The following is a 27572-nucleotide window of genomic DNA, read 5'->3' as shown; positions in this document are numbered from 1 at the left end:
AGAAGCTTCTGCTTCTCCAGGCCCCCTACACAGTCCTAAAGATATACATTTTAAACTAACAGTATCTTGATGCAGATGAAGTGAGGCCTATCTTGGAACATGGTGCATCTTTTGCACTGCTGTTGTCTCACAAAAGTGGCGCAATGGCAGCGCAAAAGAGGTGCACAATCATCATAAAACTGTTCCTAACATTTTAAATGATTGTTTCAAGATGGCAATAAGGTGTGTCCTATCCAGACGTTTGTTTCAGGTGAGGCCTACTCAGGGTTGCAGATGAAATTTACGCTTGTTGAAGAGTACAGAGGAGATAATACATGTGCAGGCCTACCAATAAAGTTCAGACCTCCTCTGTTTCCCTGGACAAGCCTAAACTTCATCTGCACAATGTGATTCGTAATGTTAGGAAACACAGGTAATGTATTTGAAAAACGTGCAATTTCTTTTGCTCATTTCACAATCACATCACTTGTGTTTCCTTTGGTTAGGTATCTCATTGTGCAGATGTAGTCCAGCATATGAAAGAGTACGCACTGCATGCAACAACTTTGACACTTACTGAAGCCTCAGCTTCTGCATGCCCCCTACACAGTTTTAAATGTATATCATAAATACAAAAAGTACAGAATTAATTATACATGTTAAATGGTTTATTTTTGCTGTTCTCAGAATTTATCAAATTTCACTAAAAACAGTGACTTGAAGGTATTCATCATATAACAACGGGGGAAAAAAAACACAATCAAAATGATTGTGTTTAAAAAACCCATATAACATAACCAATCAGAAATCAGAACTCCTCAAAAGTAACTTACTTTCCATGACGTCGAAGGATGTCCTATGAACAGCTTACACTCGGTTGTGCTGTTTTTATTTTCAGCCCGCCACTTTCTGAAAGAAAACCTCCATCGTTTTGAAAAATATGTTACATACAATAAATGACTTCTCGCTCTCTACCACATGTTTCCACAAGGCCAAATCATGTAAGAGCCATTTATAACTCTTGGAATTCTTGTAAGCAAATCCCGTCATTTTGTATTTCCGCAACTTTCAGAAAAAAAACGTTCAAGATCACTTTCACAATCCTGGACTAGTAATATCTTACCCTTCTTGCTCACTCATGTTCTACATTTCCTATGACACTGATACTGCTTACTATGAAGCAGACTTACACTACCTCTATGACTACTACAATTATTTAATTGTCTACATCACTTTTAATCACAAAGCAATATAAAACAGTAGATAAAATTATATCAACCCCTAGAATCATTATACGCCAGTTACCTACCCTAAATTCTCTTTTCTGAAAACAGAAAGTAAGAATATTTTTAAATAAAAAGGCAACATTGTATCGTAGTCAAATGGGAATAATTTCCGAAACAGCAAATTTTTTTACATTTTAAGCTGTGTAATAAGCGGATCTGTCAAATGACCATCATGCCATATAATAGCTGCAGTTACAAATGTTCTTCCTAAAATCAACGACTGTGTAGCCACAACATTTGTAATTAAAGTTGAAGACTTACTTTCATCAGGTTTATATAGTTGGATTTTTAAAATGACATTATAATCAAAAGTTTGGACCAATAATCTAGACAGCATTGCAGACTTACATTCCCTCTACTCCATGTTTTGATTGGCTGCTTGAATTAGCTTATAAAAAGAAACAGTTTTTCTGAACTCATTCAAAGTGCAGTTATTTTTCCATGACGTCAAGTGTTATGGTAAGAAGACCGTTTGCTTTGGGAAATACTCTGTTGTCCTTCAACTAATCTGTGCCCACCACTTTCTGTAAGAAAATCTTCTTTTTTTTTCCAGGAACTATTTAATACTCAAAAATAACTTATGTCTCTGTACTACACTTATCCTCAAGGCCAAATCGTGTAGGAGCCATTAGAACCTCTTGAAATTCCTCAGAGCACATCCCGAGATTCTTTCCCTAAAATTTGGGTTTTAAAAACACCAGGTAAGAATTTTTAAGGTCATACGGCAATTTTTTTTTGAAAGTTAAAACAGAATCGTTGCAGAATGACCAGCCGTTTCTAGACTTTATTTTTTTTTTTTTTTTTTTTTTACAAAAACCTTTATTACACATTTAATGTACACTTCGAAATGCCTACAACCCAGTGGGCTGGCCGCCGTAACAGTTAGTGTAATACATTGAATGCGCCCACCGGTAATCTTACATTCGTGGTGAAACTACCATCATGTCCGCCGCGCACAAGAAATGGTGCAGTCTAAGCGAAGGTACATTCGCGAGAGTAGGTTTTTGGTTTTTACATTTTCTCCCCCCCCCCCCCCCCCCCAAAAACAACCGAAACTTAGAAGAACAGGCAGGAGTAATCACGTTGTCATATACGCAACATCACTGAATCATCCTGGCCCCCGTCCCCATGCACCCCCGAGCATCACTCCCAGTAGTTCATCCATCACCCCCAGCCACCATCCCCATGGTAAGGTATGGATCCTATCTCAGCTATGGTTCTTAGTCCCCCACGACCCCATCCCTCTCTTAAGTGCGGCTACGTATCCCGCCCTGTAGCTCCCCATCCTCCCCCGGTGTGCCTCACTTCAGCCCTCCACCTCTTCCTCATCCGACTCCGCTAAGTCCTCCTCTGGCAAAGGGTCACAGATGTCCCCCCTGTAACTGTTCCACAGGGACCAAATCTTGTTCCACTTCCCCGGGCATGCGCGGCTGGTGTACGTTTCTAGACTTTAAATAAGCTGTGTAATGTCCTGATGTTATTGAAGGACCGTCATGATATATAATTGCTGCAGTTACAAAAGTCCTTCCTGATATTGACAACTGCGAAGCTACAAAATTTTTAATTAAAGTTGTCAATTTTGTTCCATCAGGCCTACATCGTTGGAACATTAAAATGACATACTGGCCATATGTTCGTATAAATAATGACATCATTTCAGATTTACATTGGCTACACTCCATGTTGTGATCAGCTGCTTTTACTAGCTTATTAAAGGACACTGATTTACTGTCTGGCAAAGTTAAATATATAAATCTTTCTGAGTCTACACTAGTAGTACTTGATACCCTACAGTTCTCGCAGTCATGCTGCCATTGATAAGAAAGCCCAAACAGGTGATCTACATCTACACCTTCAGCATGCAATACATCAAGCATATACATTAAAAACTCCTGACAATCTTGCTGAATATTTTGAGAGAATTGTGTTTGACCTGAACATCTGTCTAACAGATTTCGAATTTCAGACACACTTTCTATTTTTGTTCTATCAGTGCTACATTTCTCTAACACAGAATTTAACAAACTGCAAAATCTGTGATCCGAATTGACCACAATCTCTTCTTTTACATTTTCGAGAGAAAACAAAACATTAACCACTACATTAGCATAGCAGTTGACACCAGAACTGTTTTCAAATTGAAAACCAACAACATCTTCAACAGAATCCTTTTTCTTTCTGCTTATAACTTCAGGTTCATTGACTTTTCATCTTTTTCTACAACCTCCCTAGTATTGGTCACATTTCTTCGTTTCCGGCCTACCACACGTTTCTCAAACAAAGGATATTGAGGCAAATGTGGCGCATACTCTCTTCTTAACCTATTGTATTCCTTAACACAATCTAGATCCGCACAAATGTTTGTGACATCACACTCAATCAAATACAATCCCGATAAAGTTCTAACTCGTGACAATGCCACATATGCCATACCCTCCTTGAACACAGAACTGCCAATATTCACCAATGCACTGTCTACACTTAAACCTTGTGATTTATGGATTGTCACCGCATATGCCAAGCAAACAGGAAACTGCTTACGGCGAACATATAAGTCTTTTACAAGCAAAAATCTAGCAGAACAACGACCAATTAGCTGTACTTCCTCAATGCCATCAAATTTAATTTTTAAAAATTCAATTCCATCTCTATTTCTGTATTTCACAAAATCAACAACATTACCCATTGATCCATTTACCAGACCTCTTTCAACATGTAAATTCCTTCTTAAAATTATACGGCAATTTAAGCACACATTCAGAGTCTTTTCAAAACCTGCAGTTTTAGATATAGTCTTCTCTAATGAATCCAATTTTGATTTCAAATTCTCAGACAAAATAATTGTTGATCCCATATGCTCTACTCTGTCAATAGCTTCCAGTTTCACAATCTCTTGGTTTTCTAAATGCAACATTTTGTTGTTGAAGATGGCACATTCTGCAAGAGTTGGCATCAAACATATTCCAGATTTCTTCTCAGTAATTTTCTGAAAAATATTCTCAGGCACAACGTCTTGTTCTGGATATAAATTTGACAGTAATCGTGCATGTAAACCTTGTTTCCCATGCTCGGTCACTTTTCCAATTCTAACATCTTGTAGAATATTCTTGTAAACTTCATCCTTCGCCTGACGCATATTTTCATGCAGTTCAGCATAATTGAAGTTTAACCATATATTGACGTTGCCAATGCTCCCTAGGCACTTCCTGGTATCTTCATGCGTGAGCATTTTGAACACAGGTTGTCCTTTCACTGGTGTCAGCTGCAGAAGATCTCCGAAAACAATGATGTGTTTGCCACCAAATAACACATCATACTCTGTTTTAAGAACTTCTTGCATTCTCAAATGCACAAAGGCAAGCATGACATTGGAAACCATGCTTACTTCGTCAATGATAAGAAGTTTCATTTTCCTCAAGACTCTTGAAACTTCACAACAAGCATCTCCAGATAACTTGTGGTATTGTAATTTGTTATCATGCTCCACTGGCAGCATCAGTAGACGATGCAAAGTAATACCTTTAATGTTATGTGCTGCCAGTCCAGTTTGAGCGGTGACAACACAAGACAGCGATGACTCAGTCCTTTCCTTCAAATAACATGAAATTGCTTTAATGAGGAAACTCTTTCCAGTTCCCGCTTCTCCACTCACGTACAGTCGGACAGGCTTCAACGACGTACATGAGCACTCTTTCTTCTCATGACTTAATCCATGATCAATTTGCTTGGTAACTTCGTCATATATTTTCCTCTGCTCAACGTTGAGTTGTCTTTCCAAGTCTTCTAAGTTAACCGCATCCTCCTGAGCATGTGCCATGGCTCTTTCCACTTCATTCATGGCAGTGGCAGCTTCATTTTCGATAACAGGCCCTCCTAGTGGATCCTGACTCAATGAAACAGAACTCTGACTGTCCTGAGAACTGTCTCTGGCAATCTCGGCTGCAATCGTTGCTTCCTGCTCGATTTCCGCATTCAACATTTCTACATATTTGGGAAAAGCAGGACATTCTATGGTCTCCTTGGCGGCAGTGAAAGAGTCTTCGTAACAGAGGAAATCTCCAAGCAGTTCCTCTAATGCACGCCAAGGCTTGAAAAGTTGCAAAAGTGCTAAATAGAAAAACTCCTTTTTTTCAGGAGATTCGCCACTCAATTTTCGATGGTTTACCAAGTGGCATTTTCTTTGCTTGACCAGACATCCCTCACTTCCAATTACAGCATACACTCCTTTATCAATATCTTCTTTGATGTTCCTCTTGAATATGTAATTTTGTAGAACCTCATACAGACAAACATTCTCGAGGTGACTGCTTCGATTTGGATAATATGTATCCAACATGTTGGTCTTCAAAATGTCGGTACTGTTTGGCTCCTTTTCCGCCAAATACTCAATTTCCCGCACAGGTTTCAGAACTCGATTACGCGTTGCAGCAAGACCAAGACTCGCCCAAACGATACTCCTGGATTTGGCATAGAGACTTGCTGAAGACAACCGGTCAGAACATTCGTAAGCTCCGATTTCTCGATGCGACAGCATCTTCAGACTGAAACTGTACAACTTCTTACTGAGGCTCTTTTCATGGGAAATGTCCTCCCACATATCCTTCAATTCTGTCTTTTCTTTTTTGGTGATGTAAGAGGTCACATACCGAGCCACAGCCATACAGTTATCAGCCACAAACTGTATATCCATGTTAGCATTCCACATGGACAAAATCACTGGGTTGTAGTCGTTGATGAACTTGGACTCTTCGTTCCTCTTCAAATTGTATGTGTTTTTAGGTGATTTCTTCATCACATTATGTCGCAGCGAAGACATCAAACTGTTCACTCTTCCTTTAGAAATCACCGGTCGTGGAAAGGCGAAACGACATTTGGTGTAGAACTTGTCCTTGTTTCTGAATTTACGACGACAGTACTTTCCGCAACGATGGCTTTGGAAGCGTAGAACTTGTTCTCTTAGGCTTTTGTCCTCCTTTGCGTTTGGAACAGCACATGTAGAATACTGTTCTATGAAACTCATCACTAAGTCTTCTGGATCTGTTCCAAATTTAGGTGCATCCTTGATCCACAGCAGCATATGTATATGAGGAGCACCTCTTGCTTGGTACTCCTTTCTCCAGAAGAAATCCAACACCTCTCCAAGAGGTGTATTCTTCTTATTCATGATGAAAGACGTCATAGCTTCAAATCTATGATTGAAGTACCTGCATACATTCACTGGATCCAAAGAGCACAGTTCTCCGGGTGTCTTGAATTCGATGTTTTCGATGTTTCCATTTGCCTCTCGTAGAAATTCAAGTAAGTCTTCCCAGCCATACTCGGCACAGCTCAGAGTGAGGAACCATGTGGGAGTTCCTAAGTTCCTCAGCATACATTTTAAATCACCATGACGACGGTACCAGTACTCATTAGTACCACGCTGACACGCCATGAGATTAATCAGGTGACAATCCAAAATACTGTCTTGGACATTGACTTTATCCATAAAGTCACTTGCCGAGATGTTTTGCATCTGTATACCACTTTTCAAGATGTGGTTCACTGCATATGACAGTCCAGACAGATCGCTTTCAAACAGGAGATGAAACAAATAGGGAATGCATTGTCGAAACCTAGCATCTTCTGCATACAATCGTAAAGTCCGGTATTCAGAAGCAGGAATTTGATGAGGTCGCTCATCATATCTTCCTCCTTGACCTGTTGGAAATAGCTGTGGGAAACACCGAGCTTCCAAACTTTCCTCCCAGACACTAATGGGACTCCCTTTGGCTTGTTTCATTTGAAACAACTCAATAGCATTCCCCATGACTTCCTTGGAATGCAAAGGATGAACACTATAATGTTCATATATTTCTTCACTTTTAGAGGGTTCTACTTTCTCAATTTGACCAGCACACAAATCGCTATCCTCTTCCTCACTTACTTCCTCTTCTGCAACATATACATTCTTATAGTACTTATTATTTTTTTTCAAATACAATGTTGCCTTTTTGACTTTCCTAACATCCACTAAATCTTGCCATATTTTTTTATTCTTTGTCGGAACCCCATTAACTAAGATAACCAGAGGTTCCTCTTCCACTTTTTCTACTCCAATTGTGTTAATGTTTTTCTTCAAATCTAGAGGCAAATAAACAACTCTTCCCTTTAATCCTCTCTGTAAATCTGATGGAGGCAATTTCCCTGTCTTTGGCTCCATTCTTACAATAGCCTGAAAGGGATGGATACTTTGAATCAAAATAGATTCATAAGTATTTAAATCCTTCAATTCAGAAGGAATCTCAACCAATTCCAGATTATTATGAACCGCTCTAGCAGGCATCTGGTTTTGATTTAATTTATTACAACAATAAGTACACACACGTTGATCCGATCCCAAATCAAAACAATTTTCTACCATCAAGTATGTAGCGAAATCCTTCCATTCACTAATATTTTCCCTTTCACTTTTTGCATATAAATCCACTAACTTAGTCTGATTCTTATAATAAGTGCGTCGACAACACACACAAGTGAAATTAGGCCTCTCACTTGATTTCACCTGAAACGTGGCAATTTCCTTCTGAAATTATCTGTACTGGAAACCTGTACACTATCTTCCACATTACCCTCTTCTTCTGGGTCAATTTCCACATTCTCCTCTTTACTTCCAAAGTAACAAAACTCAATTTCTTCACACATATTCTTCACATCTATTTCAGAACCATGCAAAAGAGCAGCGCATAATTGTTTAAGCATAACTGCTGGACTCTTAGCATAATACAACATTCTAACTAATTTCCTCACTTTATTATGATGCACTGCTAGCATCCTGAAATGATGAAAAACACTCTGGCATACTCTCCTGGAAAGACAAGCCAGTGAATGACCATGCAAACCTGTCACTTCTCTCACTCTGCAAGGATCTAATTCTTGCAACAACTTCATTTTCTGCTTCAAACTTTTCTTATTAAATGTCCGTACAAAATCACAAAGCAAATTGATGGAATCCTGTCGCACACTGCAAATACTACTACACTTCCAGGTGTACACAGGTCCCTTAGGACGTCTTCCTAAAACCTCATTACCTAACATCTCTTCTGCCTCTGTTTTCACAAGTTTTTCTTTTTCAACTGGACAACCATCCTTCACCTCATAAGCTCGACCGCTGGTGTCAACTGCATGCACCAAATCATTATCCTGGAAATAACTCTCCTCATTGAAAAATGCCTCACAACTTGAACTATGCATCCATTCTCCGGAAAAAACTTCACAAAAATTACTACGATTAACTATTCTCTTCCATCTACTATTTCTTTTGAAATCATAAATTGCCTTGTTTAGCTTCCTAATTCTATTGATTATCAAAATAAATAACTTTCGTTTAATTTCAAATGCCTGATCAATAACTTTCTCAACTTTTTTTTTCTCTTATAAAAAAACACTTTCTTTTGACCTTTCTTAATATTTTTTAACAAATTGCCAATTATCCTGTTGCGGAACATTCGTTTACGAATGTCCCTAAACTGTTGTTTCCTTCTACTATCATGCACAGAGTTATCTCTTGCTCTAGCAGTAACATTTTTGATTGGCCTTTCCTTTCCGTTTAAATTGCTTCTCTTTTTCTGGACAAAAACATTTTCTGTAGTACTACTTTTTTTTCTAGAAATGTTTCTTATGAATGTTTTCGTGGTCTTACCCGGTGCTTTCTTGGTGACTTCACGATTTTTTATTGTAGAGGACTGCTGCAGTAAATGATGGACCTGCTGTCTTTGATGTTTTGTAGCCTTTCTCATTCTATCCTTAGTTGGCATTCTCAAAATTTGAAATGATCTGCAGTTGAATCTGTGGTAAAATATAATAAAAAATGTTATTAACCACTATTACCAAACAGTAAATCAATAACAGTCATCAAAAACTTAACACACTACTTGACATTTTTACATAGAATATTTTTTTGTGCTTTGGCAAATTTAGAATACACAAATATCAGAAAAGAAATGGAATTCTTCTTCATTTTACCTGTCCTGTTTTATATGTGAATCTGATCTAATTTTATGAGCATATTTTAATATTTTATTGAAGACACTACACATAACCTGTTTTTGAAGGTGTGTTTAATTTTAAATGAAACGGTTTACATTTTTACTTTTCATTTATTGTAAATTTTAAAAATAAATGTTTATAGTTCCATAGGCTCAAGCAGGTCAGCTTCCCACCCTATGTCATACAATTCTGACAAATCGGCATCCTCATCATGTTCTTCATCATCCTCAGGATTTAAATCATCCAAGGGATCTACTTCCACTGACGTTTCAATTACAAGTTCAATGATGAGGTCGAGATCAACTGATTGCTGATTGTCACTCATGGTTGATGTTGTCGTTATCTTTAAAGAAAGAGAACAACAATGAGATGTTGCAGAGTAAGAGACAAATCTCAGAGATTATAATAGTAAAATTGTTTAACAAGAGTAACATTTTGCAGCTATTATTTAGCCATGTCCAGCGATGCTGAGGAGGTGAGGCCTATGTCCAAGTTTTCAGTGAACAGGACTCATCTCTTCTTAACCTTGGATAAGCCTCACCGACTCTGTGTCCCCTGCTCATACTTAAATGTACAGGGGCAGATTTATGCTAAGTGGCGCATCCCCACGGATGCACCAGTTAATGTGCACCGCTGCTCTGCCACCCATAGTGTGCCGCATTTACAATGTGGAGCACCATTGAGCAAAAACAGCACAGATGCGTCACGCATCTGTGCCGCAAAAGCAGCACTTTGCAGGAATCTCGTCATAAGCGCGACATGTCTACTGCAATGCACAGGAGGAAGCCTCACATTGCATGGTGCATCACTTCTTATGCCTGTTTCAAACAGGCGTAAGGATTTGATTCAGCAATGCTATAAAGCTGACTCAGTGAAATCTTCTAAATTTCACTGTGTTACTTTTACAGGGCTTTCATGCAAATTAATGCATACCTTGCAACAAAACACCTATATGAAAACTGACGCAGGTTTCATGTGGCACAGGACTTTACAGCATGACACATCTGCCTAGATGCATCAAGTTGTAAATATGTCGCCACATAGCAAATCTTTTGCACCGCCGCTGCATCAGAAAAGTGACGCAAAAGAGACATACACCTATCATAAATCTGTCCCTAACATTTTAAATGATTGATTCAAGATTACGATAAAGTGTGGCCTATCCAGAGGTTTGTTTGAGGTGAGGCCTACTCAGGGTTGCAGATGAAATTTACGCTTGTTGAAGAGTACAGAGGAGATAATACGTGTGAAGGCCTACCAATGAAGTAAGTCATATCCACTTCACTCTTGAACAAAGGCCAGACCTTTTCTGTGTCCGTGGACAGACCTAAACTTCATCTGCACAATGTCATTCGTAAACTTAGGAAACACAGGTGATGTAATTGAAAAATGTGGAGTTTCTTTTCCTCCTTTCACAATCACATCACCTGTGTTTCCTTTGCTTAGGTATCTCATAGTGCAGATGGACTCTAGCATATCAAAGAGTACACATAAGTTGAGCAGTGTATACAACAATTTTGACATTTACAGAAGATTCAGCTTCTTATCTTGTTGGAGATGAAATGAGGCCTGTCTTGCAACATGGTGCATCTTTTGCATCACTGCTGCATCGGTTTCATGTGGCACGGGACTTTACAGCATGACACATCTGCCTAGATGCATCAAGTTGTAAATATGTCACCACATAGCAAATCTTTTGCACCGCCGCTGCGTCACAAAAGTGACGCACAGTGACGCAAAAGAGGCATACACCTATCATAAATCTGTCCCTAACATTTTAAATGATTGATTCAGGATGACGATAAGGTGTGGCCTATCCAGAGGTTTGTTTAAGGTGAGGCCTACTCAGGGTTGCAGATTAAATTTACGCTTGTTGAAGAGTACAGAGGAGATAATACATGTGAAAGCCTACCAATGAAGTAAGTCATGTCCACTTCACTCTTGAACAAAGGCCAGACCTCTTCTGTGTCCGTGGACAGACCTAAACCTCATCTGCACAATGTCATTCGTAAACTTAGGAAACACAGGTGATGTAATTGAAAAATGTGGAGTTTCTTTTCCTCATTTCACAATCACATCACCTGTGTTTCCTTTGCTTAGGTATCTCATAGTGCAGATGGACTCTAGCATATCAAAGAGTACACATAAGTTGAGCAGTGAATACAACAATTTTGACATTTACAGAAGATTCAGCTTCTTATCTTGTTGGAGATGAAATGAGGCCTGTCTTGCAACATGGTGCATCTTTTGCATCACTGCTGCATCGGTTTCATGTGGCACAGGACTTTACAGCATGACACATCTGCCTAGATGCATCAAGTTGTAAATATGTCACCACATAGCAAATCTTTTGCACCGCCGCTGCGTCACAAAAGTGACGCACAGTGACACAAAAGAGGCATACACCTATCATAAATCTGTCCCTAACATTTTAAATGATTGATTCAGGATGACAATAAGGTGTGGCCTATCCAGAGGTTTGTTTAAGGTGAGGCCTACTCAGGGTTGCAGATGAAATTTACGCTTGTTGAAGAGTACAGAGGAGATAATACATGTGAAAGCCTACCAATGAAGTAAGTCATGTCCACCTTACTCTTGAACAAAGGCCAGACCTCTTCTGTGTCCGTGGACAGACCTAAACCTCATCTGCACAATGTCATTCGTAAACTTAGGAAACACAGGTGATGTAATTGAAAAATGTGGAGTTTCTTTTCCTCATTTCACAATCACATCACCTGTGTTTCCTTTGCTTAGGTATCTCATAGTGCAGATGGACTCTAGCATATCAAAGAGTACACATAAGTTGAGCAGTGTATACAACAATTTTCACATTTACAGAAGATTCAGCTTCTTATCTTGTTGGAGATTAAATGAGGCCTGTCTTGCAACATGGTGCATCTTTTGCATCACTGCTGCATCGGTTTCATGTGGCACGGGACTTTACAGCATGACACATCTGCCTAGATGCATCAAGTTGTAAATATGTCGCCACATAGCAAATCTTTTGCACCGCCGCTGCGTCACAAAAGTCACGCACAGTGGCGCAAAATAAGCTTACACCTATCATAAATCTGTCCCTAACATTTTAAATGATTGATTCAGGATGACGATAAAGTGTAGCCTATCCAGAGGTTTGTTTGAGGTGAGGCCTACTCAGGGTTGCAGATGAAATTTACGCTTTTTGAAGAGTACAGAGGAGATAATACATGTGAAGGCCTACCAATGAAGTAAGTCATGTCCACTTCACTCTTGAACAAAGGCCAGACCTTTTCTGTGTCCGTGGACAGACCTAAACCTCATCTGCACAATGTCATTCGTAAACTTAGGAAACACATGTGATGTGATTGAAAAATGTGGAGTTTCTTTTCCTCATTTCACAATCACATCACCTGTGTTTCCTTTGCTTAGGTATCTCATAGTGCAGATGGAGTCTAGCATATCAAAGACTACGCAGAAGGTTACAACTGTATGGAACATGGCTATGTAAGTCAAATAATCAAAATCTAAATTTGCCAAGCACACATGGGGGCGTATTTACAAGGACCTTGCACCACAGGGAAAGGTCTTAAATTAAAATGGGAAAAATAACCTCAGAGAGACTCAAAGGCCTTATAAATATGCCCCAAGCAACCTATGAAGCTCTAGCATTACATATCAAGAAACCTAATTGATTTCAAAAATCGTTTTTAAACACATCATCTAAATAAATTATATACCTACATTCATCAGGAAGTGACTTAAAATGCCCTAAGACACATGAAAGCGTTTTTTTAAGCCCTTGCTCCATTTTTAGATCACTTTTAACATGGCTATGTAAGTCAAATAATCAAGATCTAAATTTGCCAAGCACAGATGGGGGCGTATTTACAAGGACCTTGCACCACAGGGAAAGGTCTTAAATTAAAATGGGAAAAATAACATCAGAGAGACTCAAAGGCCTTATAAATATGCCCCAAGCAACCTATGAACCTCTAGCATTACATATCAAGAAACCTAATTGATTTAAAAAAACGTTTTTAAACACAACTTGTAAAGCAATTATATTCATACATTCATGGGGAAGTTACTTAAAATACCCTAAGACACATGAAAGCGTTTTTTTAAGCCCTTGCTCCATTTTTAGATCACTTTTAACATGGCTATGTAAGTCAAATAATCAAGATCTAAATTTGCCAAGCACAGATGGGGGCGTATTTACAAGGACCTTGCACCACAGGGAAAGGTCTTACATTAAAATGGGAAAAATAACATCAGAGAGACACAAAGGCCTTATAAATATGCCCCAAGCAACCTATGAAGCTCTAGCAGTACATATCAAGAAACCTAATTGTTTTCATAAATCGTTTTTAAACACATCAACTAAATCAATTAGATACCTACATTCAAGGGGAAATGACTTAAAATGGCCTAAGACACATGAAAGCGTTTTTTTTAAGGCCCTTGCAACATTTTTGGGTCACTTTTAACATGGCTATGTTAGTCAAAGAATTAAAATCTAAATTTGCCAAGCACAGATGGGGGCATATTTACAAGGACCTTGCACCACAGGGAAAGGTCTTAAATTAAAATGGGAAAAATTACATCAAAGGAAGTCAAAAGCCTTGAAAATATGCCCCAAGCAACCTATGAAACTCTAGCAGTACATATCAAGAAACCTAATTGATTTCAAAAAACATTTTTAAACACATTTTGTAAAGCAATTATATTCATACATTCATGGGGAAGTGAGTTAAAATATCCTAAAACACATGAAAGCATTTTTGAAAGACCCTTGCACTTTTTTTGCATCACTTTTAACATGGCTATGTAACACAAAGAAACAAAATCTATTTGTAAAACACTTGACACAAAGCAACATTTTAAATACACAACTTTCTTCATAATTTTCTCCTTAAACCATACTATTCTCTACCTAAATTAAATGAATCTTTTCTCACCTTAGCAAATACTTTATGAGTTTCAAAACAGTCTCAGAAACACACCAAATTGTCTTTAGCAGAGCAAAAGGTATGCACTCCAGAGTCTGCAGCTATGAAAAGCACAGAAATGCTGTAACTCATCACACATATCTCTCATGTCACCCAATCAAAACTCTTCCCTCACTTTTTTCAAATCAACACCCTTCCCCCCTCTGGCCTTTCTGCCTTTTTTGCATAGCAACCACCTCCTGAAAGACCTCTCATGTTTGCAAGTTCACACAACAATGTTTCAATTGAACTCTGAACTCTCAGTGCACCTGCGTATCCAGTGCAATCTTTCATTAAATGATTTTTCTTGACCATTCAAATTACATCTTTCAAACAACACATCCATGCACCCTAACTTTCTGTTTTCAGCAATCAAAATCCACCAATCACTGCTACTGCTTCCTTAACACAGAAACTCCACAGTTTTTTTCATTTTAAACTCTTATTTTTCCAACTGCCATTTCATTGCCACACTTCATCTGACTGCAGTAGAACCTACTCTCACCATGTTTTCTGTCTGGATTGTTGGACATAGTTACATCTACTGGGCTCAAAGGTATGCTGAGAACAGAAATTTACCTAACCTCAATTTACAAGATGTGGAAATTAAGTGGTTTGGCCACAGAGGATTAAAATGTCACCAATTGATACCATTGGTGAAAACCTTTATGCATTTGCCTAAACCTGACCTGTTAATTGTGCACTGTGGAGGAAATGACTTGGGCACTTTGACTGGGGTAGGTCTGGAAATGCTTTTAAAGGACACCTTTGAGCAATTGATGGCACGTTTTCCTCAAACTGCCTTGGTATATTCAAATATATGCCAAAGACAGAAATGGAGGTGGTCGAACCAATTTTGTCCACAAATTGAGAAATCGAGGAAGCATGTAAACAAATCTGTTTCAGCTTACATGAGAGACCATGGAATGGGCTCCATGTACAACAATAACTTGCGTTACTACATGCAAGATATCTACAGAGGAGATGGAGTTCACTTCTCAGATGAGGGCAACAGAGTTTTCATTTTGAATTTAAGACTGTGCATTGGTACCTACTTATAAGTACCTAAATGTACCATAAACCCAAAAGCTCTTCTCAGAGCTACCCTACATTTGATCACTCACAATTATTATTTTACTCTAACTTTTTTCACAAATTTTCAACAAAGTACGCTCCCCGGAGCGCTACCCGGTACGCGAACCGGAAGCTAACCGCACGAAATTAAAAAAAAAAAAAAAAAAATCCGCACATATGGGCCTCCTCAGCCACCCTCAGAAAACCTAGGGGGTCAAGATACGTCTACCGTGCCCCCTTCTACCCATTCTGAACATTATTTGCCCTCCATCTTGTATTTTAATCGACCGAAACACAAAATGGTGGACTCCCGTAACGCTGCAGGTTCGCGTACCGGGGCGCTCACCGGGAAGCGCTCCATCAAAAAAGGTGGGAAAGTAATTTACAGAAGAAACCCTGGAGACACTTTCACCAAATATAGATTTGCTCATACTACATACCAATCCCTACCATTTTCACAAATTTGGTTGGAATTCCATTTAGCCATTTAGCCTGTAGACCTCTCTAAATACCCTGAGGTAAATTACTTCACAAAACACATCTGAAGTGTTGGAATTGACAACCAATTAAAATGTTACTTTCATTTTCTATTTTTTTTTACCTGACATTTGATTGGTTATGTACCTGAATATATATAAAGGAAGAGAAGGAAACACAGCCATTTTGACTACTACTTCCTGGTGTACATTTCAATAGGATTTTCACTAATAACTTCAACTTCTTTTTAAAGGTAAGTTGTTATTTTAAAAACTGAAGTATATTGTGCACTTTAAGTTAATATGGTAAACTTTTTCTGATAGTTATATACTATCCCTCTGTAGTAGTTATAGATTTAGATAGACTTCTCTGTTATAGTTATGGATGGAGTTAGGCTTCTCTTGTATAATTATGAATTTACTTACGTTAAATCACATACACTTTTTTATATTCCTACTTCCACTCTGATACTATACACTGCCCAAAGATAAATTCACTGTTAAAAACTGCCTATCTAAAATGAATCCCAACAGTGCCCTATCTCTACTAATATATATTTTTTTAATGCAAATTTCAGACAAAATGGAAGGCGAACAGAAAGTTTCATTTGAAATTGTCCTTGCAGAGACCAACCAAGAAATCATTGATCCAAATGACATTGAATTTATGGATATAACTTGGGACCAAGAACTACTGCAATGTGTGCAATCAGTAGATGTCCTCCTTGAAAATGAGGACATTTTACACACTCAAACATTACAAGCTATGTTCAATGAAAATAACGACATTTCAGACAGTGAAATATTAGACATTTTATTAAATTTTGAAACACAATGACAATAATAAATAATTGCTTAAAAAATAAAGAAATAAAAAAAATCAACAAAACAAACAATCAATTAACATACAATATTTGAAAAGTCTATCATTCCTTTTTCCTTATAGTACGCTCCCCAGAGCGCTTCCCGGTGCGCGTACCGGGCGCTCCCCACGCAAAAAAAACAATTTTTTTATTTTTTTTTGCCCCGCGGGGCCCTTTTAAAGCCTCCACATCAAACCTAGGGGGTCAGGGAGGATCTACTATGCCCCCTTATGGTCATTTCCCCCTTTGTTTTGGCCTCCTCTTGTCTCTCGATCCTACCGAGAGACAAGATGGCGGCCGCTCCGGACTGTTTAGAATGTTGACAGACACCGGAGAGCCAATCAGCTTCGCTACGCGAAGTTCCGTTACGCGTCAAGTACGCGAACCGGAGCGCTACCCGGAACGCGCTTACAGATATATATCTTTTTTTGAACGTTAATTTCTCAAAATCCACTGGATCACATATATTGAGACCTAGCAAAGGCACATCGGGCTACCAGTCCCTACAATTTGCCAAGTTTCGTGCAAATCCATTCAGCCGTTCGGGCTAAAAGTGAGGCCAACCGCCCTATGGAAATTAACATAGGAAAAACACGTTTTGGGACCCCCCTTTTTTCTCAGCCCCCCCTTGACAAACCCCCCCCCCAAAATTTTCAGTGGCTGCTCAGAAACAAAATGTCCCATTGTCCTGAAAATTTCAGCCAATTCCGTCCACAAACGCCAAAGTTATTAGACATAGAATTTTCAAAAATCCCATAGAGAAAAAATCCTAACTATATATACCTACTGGCGACCGCCAGTAGGTAATATATATATAATATGTGTATATATATATATATATATATATATATATATATATATATATATATATATATATATATATATATATACACATATATATGTCACCTACTTGCTCTGGCATCAGTTTCTGTCTTTCTGTGCCAACCAATGTGGTTCTAGAACTTCAACTGTCATTGACAGATTTGAGATTCTTTTGAAATTTTCTGTACAGTATGCAGAATTTTCACCTAAGCCAGTAGGATCTAAACGGTGTGTGAATTGCACCCGACAGATGTCGGTTACAGTTGCGCATGACAATTGCCTCTGGTGTCTTGGTTCCGGCCATGATTCAAAATTGTGTGTCTCATATACCAAGATGAAAAGCAAGGCCATCCGTGAACGTGAGGCCAAGATAGTCATGATGGCGGTGTGGAAATGGAAGACCCATTTCTGATCGCAGTCTACAGTGTGGCAGTTCTGGTTGAGGGCGTGGACTCGCTCTCGTTCCTGAGGTCGTTCTTGTGATTGAACCTCCATCTAAGTCAAGTAAGTTGAAGAGGAGACATAAGAAGCCTAAGAGGTCCAATCATGGCTCTCCAGGATTGTGTCACTCGCACCATTTGGAGTCACGCAATAAATCTTGCACTTCTAGGTATCTATGCCGTTCCCATTTTACGTTGAGTGACTGCTAAGTTGTGAAGGGAATGAGACTGCTATTTGTGTTTAGACCGGAGTGTTTTTCTATTCCACTTTGAAGTTACAACAATACAAACATTCTTAATGAATTGTGCTTCATGCCATATAAATTATCCCATTTTGAGATGCAAGTGCTTTCAAATGCCCAAAATGTGGCCACAAACCTGCAGATGACATTGATGTGTTCGCCTAGTGTGTACATTTGGTTCACTTCTGGACTAAAGTTGGCCGAAGTGCCTGTGCTCTTCTCAGTCAAGAGTTGTCTCCTACAAATCGGAGTATTTTGCTGGTACTGATGATACACACACCCCTTGTGAACGTGCAGCATATGTCTTTGTGATCGTCACTCTTGCACGTTTAAATATTACACTTGAGTGAATTGAAAATAAGGCCCGCATAGAAGTGGGATGGGGAAAGCTATGGAATTATTTTTTACTCGAAGCTGCTGTCTTGCGTGCTAATGGCCAGTATGGGTGGTAGCAACATGAATGATAAAATATGGAACCCACTCCCTAAAGCAAGAAATGATATTCCTAGTTGGTTCTGATCCATCCTGAAATGTTTTCTGCGATTTATCAAAATGAATATGTTAGAGTTCTGTGCTCACTACTCCACGAATGTTTAATTTGTTCACCTGTATTTTGTGTATGTGTTCTGCCATTTTGCTGCCAACACCGCCACCCCTAAAAAGCAGAGACGACACTGGTCCAATCTACTATATCAGTAATAACTGGTTTGTTTGTGAATCCTTGCAGGCTGTTATTAATTTGCTCGAAGAGAAGCCATGTATTTCCCCCGGGGCAACTTTAACTCTTGTACAGAGCATGATTCTGCTGGCCGACATAGAGAAAACAGAATCGGAGGAGAACGAAGGATGCTTTGCTGATGCCAAGGGACGGTTGAACACATTAATTCACGCTCAGAAACTTATTTGTGACCACGTACGTGTATAGTTTATTATTCTAGCTTGCTGGATTAAGATAAGATTGCAATCTTGGGGTCTTCCTTTCCAGTGCACCGGTGACCTCACTAATGTAATTTGTTTTGATGGAATGTAAATTGTAAATTGATACTTGTATAGCGCACTACTCACCCGCAAGGGTCTCAACAAGGCGCTTGTACGAATACCGCTGTGGAACCCATCCTGGCTTTCCCTGTGAGGTGTCCACTCCTGGGCACCCCCAAGGTGGAGGCCAGGCATCCTTAGAGTTGTGGGTGCCGTTGTGGAGATTAAGCAAGCTATTGCCCAGAGTTGGACTCCATGATTGGAATAGGCACCGAGTCGAGAATTATGAGGTCCGTGGAATTTTGAGCCCAAGACCCGCCGAGGCAGGGAATTGAACCCTGGTCCCGGGCTAGACCTCTGCATCAGGGTCTGCTGCTTTAACCATTGAGCCACACTTCTCCAATGGTAAACAGATCTCTATATGGTTTCATTGTCTTAATCCACAGCTGTGTGTGTCAGAGAATATAATACAAGTTAAATATTACACACACTTTATGTATTACATACAGGATACATATTAAAATGATTATTTATTATATGGGGGTATGAAACAAAGGAATATCAAATAAGGTTATTTCTAGAAGACTGTTCTAACCAGCAATGACACCAATATGCCGTATTGCCTATACAAAGTGACCAGTCTCATAGATTAAAACATTATTTTAGACTCTACAAAAAGCTCATAATATGCAAAAGAAATCTATAACATAAGCATTAATTGCCAAGTTTGCACTTTAAAAACAAACTAATCATAAGGATTTGGCAGATAAATAAATAGGAGGAAATGAAATATGATATGAATGTATTTTAATTAGATATACCTACTCATTTAATACAGTCCAACATTTAAGGTCGTCTCCAACAATCTAATGACTGCTCGTCCAATCAGGTACAAAGGGTTAATCTGTAAAGCTGCGCCTTCTGTAATCTCCTTCCCTTTCATGTTACCTTGGAAGATCATTAATTGCAGTCGAGTAGTAGATTGCCATCAGTCTGCGGCATTTGTCAGAAAGTAAGAGCAATGTATGTATGTATGTATGTAAGTGGTATTTATATAGCGCAAATGTCACCAGAAGACAGCAGAGGCAAGCAGAAAGTCAACAAGCCAAATGAGAATAGATGCTTTGTGGACAGTTAATGCATTAGAATGTAGTGTTCTTTAAAAAGCTGCATCTTCAACTCTGTCCTAAATTGGAGCAGTGTGGTCCTGATGGATATGGGGATTGTGAGAGATTGGCTTGTTGGTTGCATTTGGTGCTTACCCAGCCACAGCCACAAGCCCTGTCAGGGTAAACCACAACAGTCACTAAATTAACCTGTGTTTGCTCCTCTGGTAACTTGGCACAAAAGCAGTCAGGCTTAACTTAGAGGCAGTGTGTAGCTTGGCACAAAAGCAGTCAGGCTTAACTTAGAGCCAACATGTAGCTTGGCACAAAAGCAGTCAGCCTTAACTTAGAGGCAATGTGTAGCTTGGCACAAATCAGTCAGGCTTAACTTAGAGGCAATGTGTAAAGTGTATATGCAGCCCACTAACAGTATTAAAGTGGCAATACAATACACAATAAAACCCACACCAATTTAGAAAGATAGAGTACCTTTTTCATACATTATTTGACACCAAAACAACAAAAATCCAATTGGTAGAATGGGAGTTATGAATTAATAAAGTTTACTTTTAAAAACTAGCTCCTAAAAGATTAAAGTGCCAACCATAGATATCTAGCAAGACAGGTTAAAATCAAGGTCTAGAGCTGACCATGATGGAGCGCAAGTCGGATACAAGAAGAGGAATGAGTCTGGTTGGCACTTACCTTCGGACTTATATGAAATTTCAGCAAAAAGTGTCTAGAGAAAGCACAGGTTCAGCGGGGCAAGGCTGCAGGCGGTGACCGAGGAGGAGGCGTCTTCGTTGGGATCCTCTGAGCAAGTTTGTGGTGAAGATTTCCATGTTTAGACTTAGTCTCTTTGTTGAAGTTGAAAATCTTCAGCGGGACTAGGCTGGAGGCTGTAGTGGACGAGGGTTCCATGAGGCTGGGCAGCCCTCCTGCTGAGAACGCGAAACAGGATTTGCTGCTGTAAAGAAGAACTTATCTGGAGCTGCTGCAAAATCAGGCCTACCATCGCTGCACCTTGAATGGATAGAAGAGCAGGTTGGTCCCGGTCTCCTCTTGGTTCTCAGAGCAGTTTTAGCCAAAAATGTACTAAGCCCTGAGTTTTGGATTTGGTTATCTGCACACCTCTAGCACCACTCAACAGCCAGGACTGGGTAGGCACTACTTGGAGGGTTAAAACTCACTCAGGCTGGGTCCAGGTGCGGGTTCAAGATGGCTGGGGCCCTTTCTGTCCCTGAGGCTCTGAGCAGGATGCCAGTCAACTAGCCCCTGCAGTCACACTGACAGTCCTAGGTTCAAGAAGCGAAACTTGGATCAAGCAGCAGAGGAGTCCTCTGAGGGTTCAAGGCAGGCTTCAGGCAGCAGAGCAGTCCTTCCAGGTGCAGCAAAGCAGTCTTCTGAAGTGCACAGCAGGCCACAGCAGAAGGCAGTCCTCTGATAGTTTTTCCAGAGGTCCAGAAAGTGAACTGAAGAGTGGGTCTGAGTGCCCTATTTGTACACTTAGTGCCTTCTTTGAAGCAGGAGACATTTCTAGAGAATTCCCTTTTGAGTGCTTGAAGTGTCCTGCTTCCCCTGCCCTGGTTGCAGCCTGGCTGTAGGCACATTGCACTGGTGTCAAGTCCTTTGTGTGAATTCAGGATACAGCCTATAGATTTGAAAGTGGTGCTTTGCACAGCTCCACCCCCCCCATCCTGCCAGTGATGACCCATCCAGACACACCTAATTCCTCTGTTGTGTGGTTGTCTGAGAGTAATAAACAAAGTCCAACTCCCAACTATACCCAGTCATGCGACCCAGGAATAGGCTGCAGGCACCATTTTGCTAGGGTAGGAAACTGCCAACTTTCTAAAAGTAAATACCAAAGAAATGCCAATACTTTTGTCGTTTTAGTCCATTATTTGTGGAAAAGACACATTAGCCAATTCAATGTGACACTAACAATCACTTTTTAATTTAATTATTTTGAATTGATTATTTCATTTATATATCAAAACAATTTCCAACAATCTCTACAATATTCACAAACCACACACACAATTTTTACAATTTACAATTAACACAAAAGAAAAATCACAAAACATGACCTAAACACACCTTATGTAACAAAAACCATAAAAATGCATTTATATACACATAAAACACAATTGCCCTTTATCAAGTTTTAAATACACTTAACACATATGACATTTAGACCCAACAGTACACTGTTCTTAATATACCCACTCCACGTCAAGCGTCACAATGAATTCTTTAAAACTATGATTAGACCAAATCTAGTTCTGGCTTGAACGTCTCTGGGGGTAATTTTTCTTTTTGCTGTACTTGTTGGAAAACCTGCGTGGTCGACGCATTTCGAACCCTGTCAAAAATTCATAGGGTTCTCATCAGGACCAGTAGCTGGAAAAACAAAATGGAGACTTTTGTTATTAGCTGTGCTACACCTATTGGGAGCACTCCTACTCGACTGTAAGCTAGCTCTACTCCAGGCCCCTCCTCGTGAGACTAAATTACCTTTATTTTGGACACAGTGTTCCACACGTGCACTTCATATGTCAATCTGTTTTTAACAAAAAGAAAGAGAAGGAAAGGGATAAGACGGGCGTCACTGTCATATAATACAACATCTGTTTGATGTTGTGCATTTTAATCCAATGGATGTTACTTACATTATTTGATGGTTGTGGGAACTGCTTTTATGGCCATACTTGTTGCAATTCCAATTACTCCTTAAAAATGAAAGTGTACAAATAATTTATTATGACAGAAGACCAATTCTAAGTCAGCACTATTGCAGGCTGTCTGAGCGTGACAGACCTTTTAAATTCCTTTTGAGCGATTCTAGTGCCCTCTCTTTCTTATGGTATCTAGTAGAAAATAATGTGATGACTTACAAAGTGACTGATCCAAGTCGCTGCTTACAACAAACAGATTAGTGCTTGGCCTCTATTTATACGATATTCTAAGTCACCATTTCTATCGCAGATCCTGTCTCCAAAAGGAAAAATCCAGCACTCGCAATGCCGTTTATTACAAGTTAAGCACGTTCGATTATCCCGGCAATAGCGTGTTCTGTTAACTTATATATCTATCCACACATTGACAAGGATTTATTTGTTTGTCTTTGCAATTGTCAAACAACGCTTACCGCTTTTCGTGAGTCGTTGTGATGAGAGATGGCGGACTTCCTCACTTGTTACCAATGTACGGCCAGGTTTGGTTTGTTCCGTCTTCTGTTAATTGACGTATTGTAACTTCCTAACGACGTCTTGTGAGCCAAGTCTTATGGGAGACGTAGTACTGCCTACATTTTCTCTATCGAGTCTACGTGGGTTGTTTTATTGTAGTGTGTTTTGCGTGCCAGGACTTCTGGGAGATGTAGTTCCTTGTTTTTCTTGTGGAGTCCACGTAAATTATTCCATGCAGCGCATATTTTCGGAGTTCCATTACAAAAACCACTTTTAATAATAAGCAAAGCTTATTTCTGGCCACAGCCATATTCATTCATTATAAATTATATGGATGTAGTTACTAATTTTTCTTATGGCATCAACCTGAGATGTTTCATGCTACGCATCTTTTCAGAGTTCCATTACAAAAACGACTTCCATTAATAAGCATAGCTTATGTCAGGCCACAAGCATATTCATGCATTATAAATTATATATCTAAGATAATTCATTGAGGCCATTGACGGCTGTATCAAATTTCACAATTAGTAGTGCTTCTCTTTGAGTCAATCTTCTTTCCAGATCTCCTCCTCGCGGATAGTTTTCTATCTTTGATATAACCGTCCATCTTAAATCTTTCTCTTCATGATTCTTATTCATCCAATGGTTAACCAACGGAGCAGTCAGAACTTTTTTTCGAATTCTAGATTTGTGTTGTGTTATCCTATGACGGATTTCCTGATTCATTTTGCCGATATAAAGTTTCTTACACGGACACAGAATTCCATACTCTACATTTCTGCTAACCAGTGCTAAAGTGCATGCTATCATTCCTTACAACATGGTAACATTGGCTTATCCCCAATTGGCATATTTACAGGGCCGGACTGACTACCGGTTGTTTTGGAATGCTACCGAGATGGCGGCTGATTTTACTGCAGTGGGGGCTGATTTGGTTGATGGAGACCCCCGTGTGCTTTGCAATAAATAAAGCAAAATGAATTTCGTTCAGCACACACAGGTCCCCATCAATGAAATCAGCCCCCAGCTCAGCAGCATTCTAAAATGCCCTGTAGCCAGTCCGGCCCTGCATATTTAATTTACATATAAGTCCCTAGTAATGTGGTACTACATGTACTCAGGATGTGTAAATTAAATGCTTCTATTAGGCCTGCAGCAATTATTGTACCACCCACTTAAGTAGCCCTTTAAATATGTCTCAGGCAAGCCATTGCAGCCTGTGTGTACCGTTTTAAACTGCCATTTCAACCTGTCAAAAACAACCTTCTGCCAGGTTCAAGCCTGCCATTTTAATACATATAAGTCAGCCCCAGGGTATCCCCTAACAGCCTAGAGAAGTAGGGTGCAGTGTTTTTAAAAAGTAGGACATGCCCTTTAATGTTTTACATGTCCTAGTAGTGACAAACTCTTAAATGCAGTTTTCACTACTGCAAAAACTACCACTCCTATAGGGTAACATTGGAGTTATTACTTTTAATAAGCTGTAACTTCCAAATGGGAACAGGTACCCACTTCATGTTTGGTATCTTTGGAATTATAATAGAAAATCCTCTCATGATAAAGTCATATTTTAAATTACAATTTTGGAAAATGCCACTTTTAGAAAGGGACAGGTGAAGAAGAAGCATTAGATCAGTTCCACCAGCGGCTAAACAATTGAACGCATGACATCAAGTTCAGTATGAGTAATAATAATAAATCGAACACTGTCCCTGATGTAGAGGTGAGGGCCCCAGAAAAACTACTGATCACAAACATATATTGAAAACCAACAGATAAGAATAATGCTGTACACTATTCTAGCTTCCATCCAAGAAGTCTCAAATCAATTTGCCATTTAGGCAATTTTTAAGGAGCAGACACAATTATACGTGAAAGGAGGATTATTTCCATAATTGCATTATACTGTTTACAAAATTAAAAGACAAAGGGTATCCTCGAAAGTTTGTAAAAACGTCATTAAAGAGAGCCTGGTACACTTCTCGGACACTTTGTTGGAGAAGAAAGTAAGAAAGAATCAAGAACAGCTCAATTGTGTCTCTATTTACTGTCCTCAAACCTGTCATTTAAAACAATCATACAACAACACTGGCACTTGCTATCAACACTTAATAGTTCATTTGAACAGCCCGTATTTGCTCTTAAAAAACCTCAAGCATTGGTAAACAACTAGTGGGAGCATATACTCCCTTGTCAACATCAAAAAGCACTATGAGAGATCACTGGAAACTACCTCCCCTACTAGGGCACCACAAATGTGGGACATGTGTACAGTGTGACCAAACAATTGAAGGTCTTGAATTCACACTGGATAACGTTAAATGGACACATACAGAATTCTGAAATCGTAAAACAAAGAATCTTGTTTATGAGATAGTCTGCTTATGTCAGAAACTTTATGTTGGAAAAACTAACCAAGAAATTTGTCAGCAAATCATACAACACAAATCCAGAATTCGCTGTAAAGTAATGTCAGCTCCACTTGTGAATAATTTTGAAGGCCTAAATAAATCTGAGAACAACTTTATATTGACTGTTCTAGTGGTTATTCAACCTGACCCCAGAGGTGGTGACTTGTAACAATATCTTAAACAGAGGGAGAAAAATGTAATTTTACGATTCAACACAGCGATAAGTGATCTGAATGAGATGTCTGAACCTCATAATCTGTGATCTGATGCTTTGGAGTTGATTGATTCCATTTGCTGACCATCTGTTTAACAATTGTCAACACTTTTTATGATCTATTGATCAAGGAAAGGTGAGAACACAGTAAAAATAGGCATATGCCTTTAAGAATTTTTGTGGACGCATCATCGGAATGACAAGATCCTAGAGTCAATGCTTTCAATTCGTAAGCCCCAAACTGACTCTTTCGGATTGAATTCCCGTCCAACATGAAGCGACTAGCAAGCAACGAGAAAAAACTGTTCAAAAGGGTCAGTTACAAGCCATTTGCATTTAGACGCTGCCACACATGGATGCTGCGAAACAAATTGCTTACTGCCTTTGGAAACGTACGCTGAGTAGCGGTCAGATGACAAACTCCTACAGCTAGGCTGCTTGCTTGAAAATTAGTAAGTCCTCTTCGATTCTCAATATAGCTTGATGGTAACTGTGATTCAACTGGCAGACAATACAGAGGCTGAGTTTTAATTTCTGCCTCTTGTTCTTTTCTCCTTACTTTGACACAAAAAGGTCCGACACAGTAATACTAACATTCAGATCCACACACTGATGGCCGACACCTCCGGTTAGGCTGCTTGCTCGTGATTTAGTACATTTTCTTAAAATTATTGTGACTTAATTAGAGGTTCTTATGGAGGTTGGTTTTCAAATCACTACCTCTTGTTTTTATTTTCTGTGTATCTTAAAAGAAAGGTTGAAAATGGAAAATCGGTACACAGAGCTCCACACATTATCTGCTTCGACATTGGTACAAACATTAAGGTAAAAATAATGAGAAGAGTGTTAATAAGACCTATACGTCCACAAAATCCAATCAATATTAACAAGTATTTTTTATTGTTTTACTTTATCCTGGTTGTCCCCAGTTCTTTGTCCTGAGGATACTTGAAAGTAGTGTGGGTTGAAACACATTGGCATTTCCTATTAGGGAGTTGTATGAATTAATTCTCATGTGGAGTCAACCCTTAAAAAATTTGGGATTATCCTGTCATCAAACAAAGATTAGTTTCAACCCCTAAATCATGACACATGGACAGTAATACATATGTTTACTCCTTACAATAGTCATGTTCAATTAAATTTGTTTTTGGAGATTTCTGCTTTGCGCAAATATAATTAGTATTGTGGGACAAGCAAGCACACTATATATTAATTTACGTTGATGTGTATATGATATGCAAAATACCTCTTGATAAAAAATGTATTAATATGATGACAGCAAACTTTTGAAAAATCAGTGCGATCCTGCTAATTAAGTTCCTAATCATGTGGATAAAGTTTCTGCTTTAAACTGTTTCAGACAAGTTATTATTTCTATTGTATACCTTTAGAAAGTTGGCATTTTCCTGCGTTAATCATTTAGCGCCTACATCCTCGCTTTGGGTCCTATGCCTGGGTTTAGCTGCCAGTTGTGCTTTGTGTATTCCTCCTA

General features: G+C 39.1%; 1 protein-coding gene across 5 annotated transcripts in view; it reads left to right on the top strand.

Annotated features, from left to right (window-relative positions):
- The window catches only part of CFAP54 (cilia and flagella associated protein 54), a 2603731-nt gene that overhangs the window by 2053930 nt on the left and 522229 nt on the right, over positions 1 to 27572 (top strand). For 4 of the 5 annotated variants that reach the window (XR_013608312.1, XR_013608313.1, XM_078677988.1 and 1 more), the window contains exon 56: positions 18902 to 19087. The exons of the other annotated variant lie outside the window; for it this stretch is intronic. Coding sequence is in view for 2 of the 4 variants with exons in the window: in XM_078677988.1 (XP_078534114.1) it covers positions 18902 to 19087 (186 nt within the window). In the remaining 2 variants the exon portion in view is untranslated. The remainder of the gene's footprint in view (positions 1 to 18901; positions 19088 to 27572) is intronic. 5 annotated transcript variants of the gene reach the window in all.

This window comes from Lissotriton helveticus, chromosome 1_1 (assembly GCF_964261635.1).
Source record: "Lissotriton helveticus chromosome 1_1, aLisHel1.1, whole genome shotgun sequence".
Classification (NCBI taxonomy): domain Eukaryota; kingdom Metazoa; phylum Chordata; class Amphibia; order Caudata; family Salamandridae; genus Lissotriton; species Lissotriton helveticus.
This window is presented reverse-complemented; position numbering and strand designations above follow the sequence as displayed.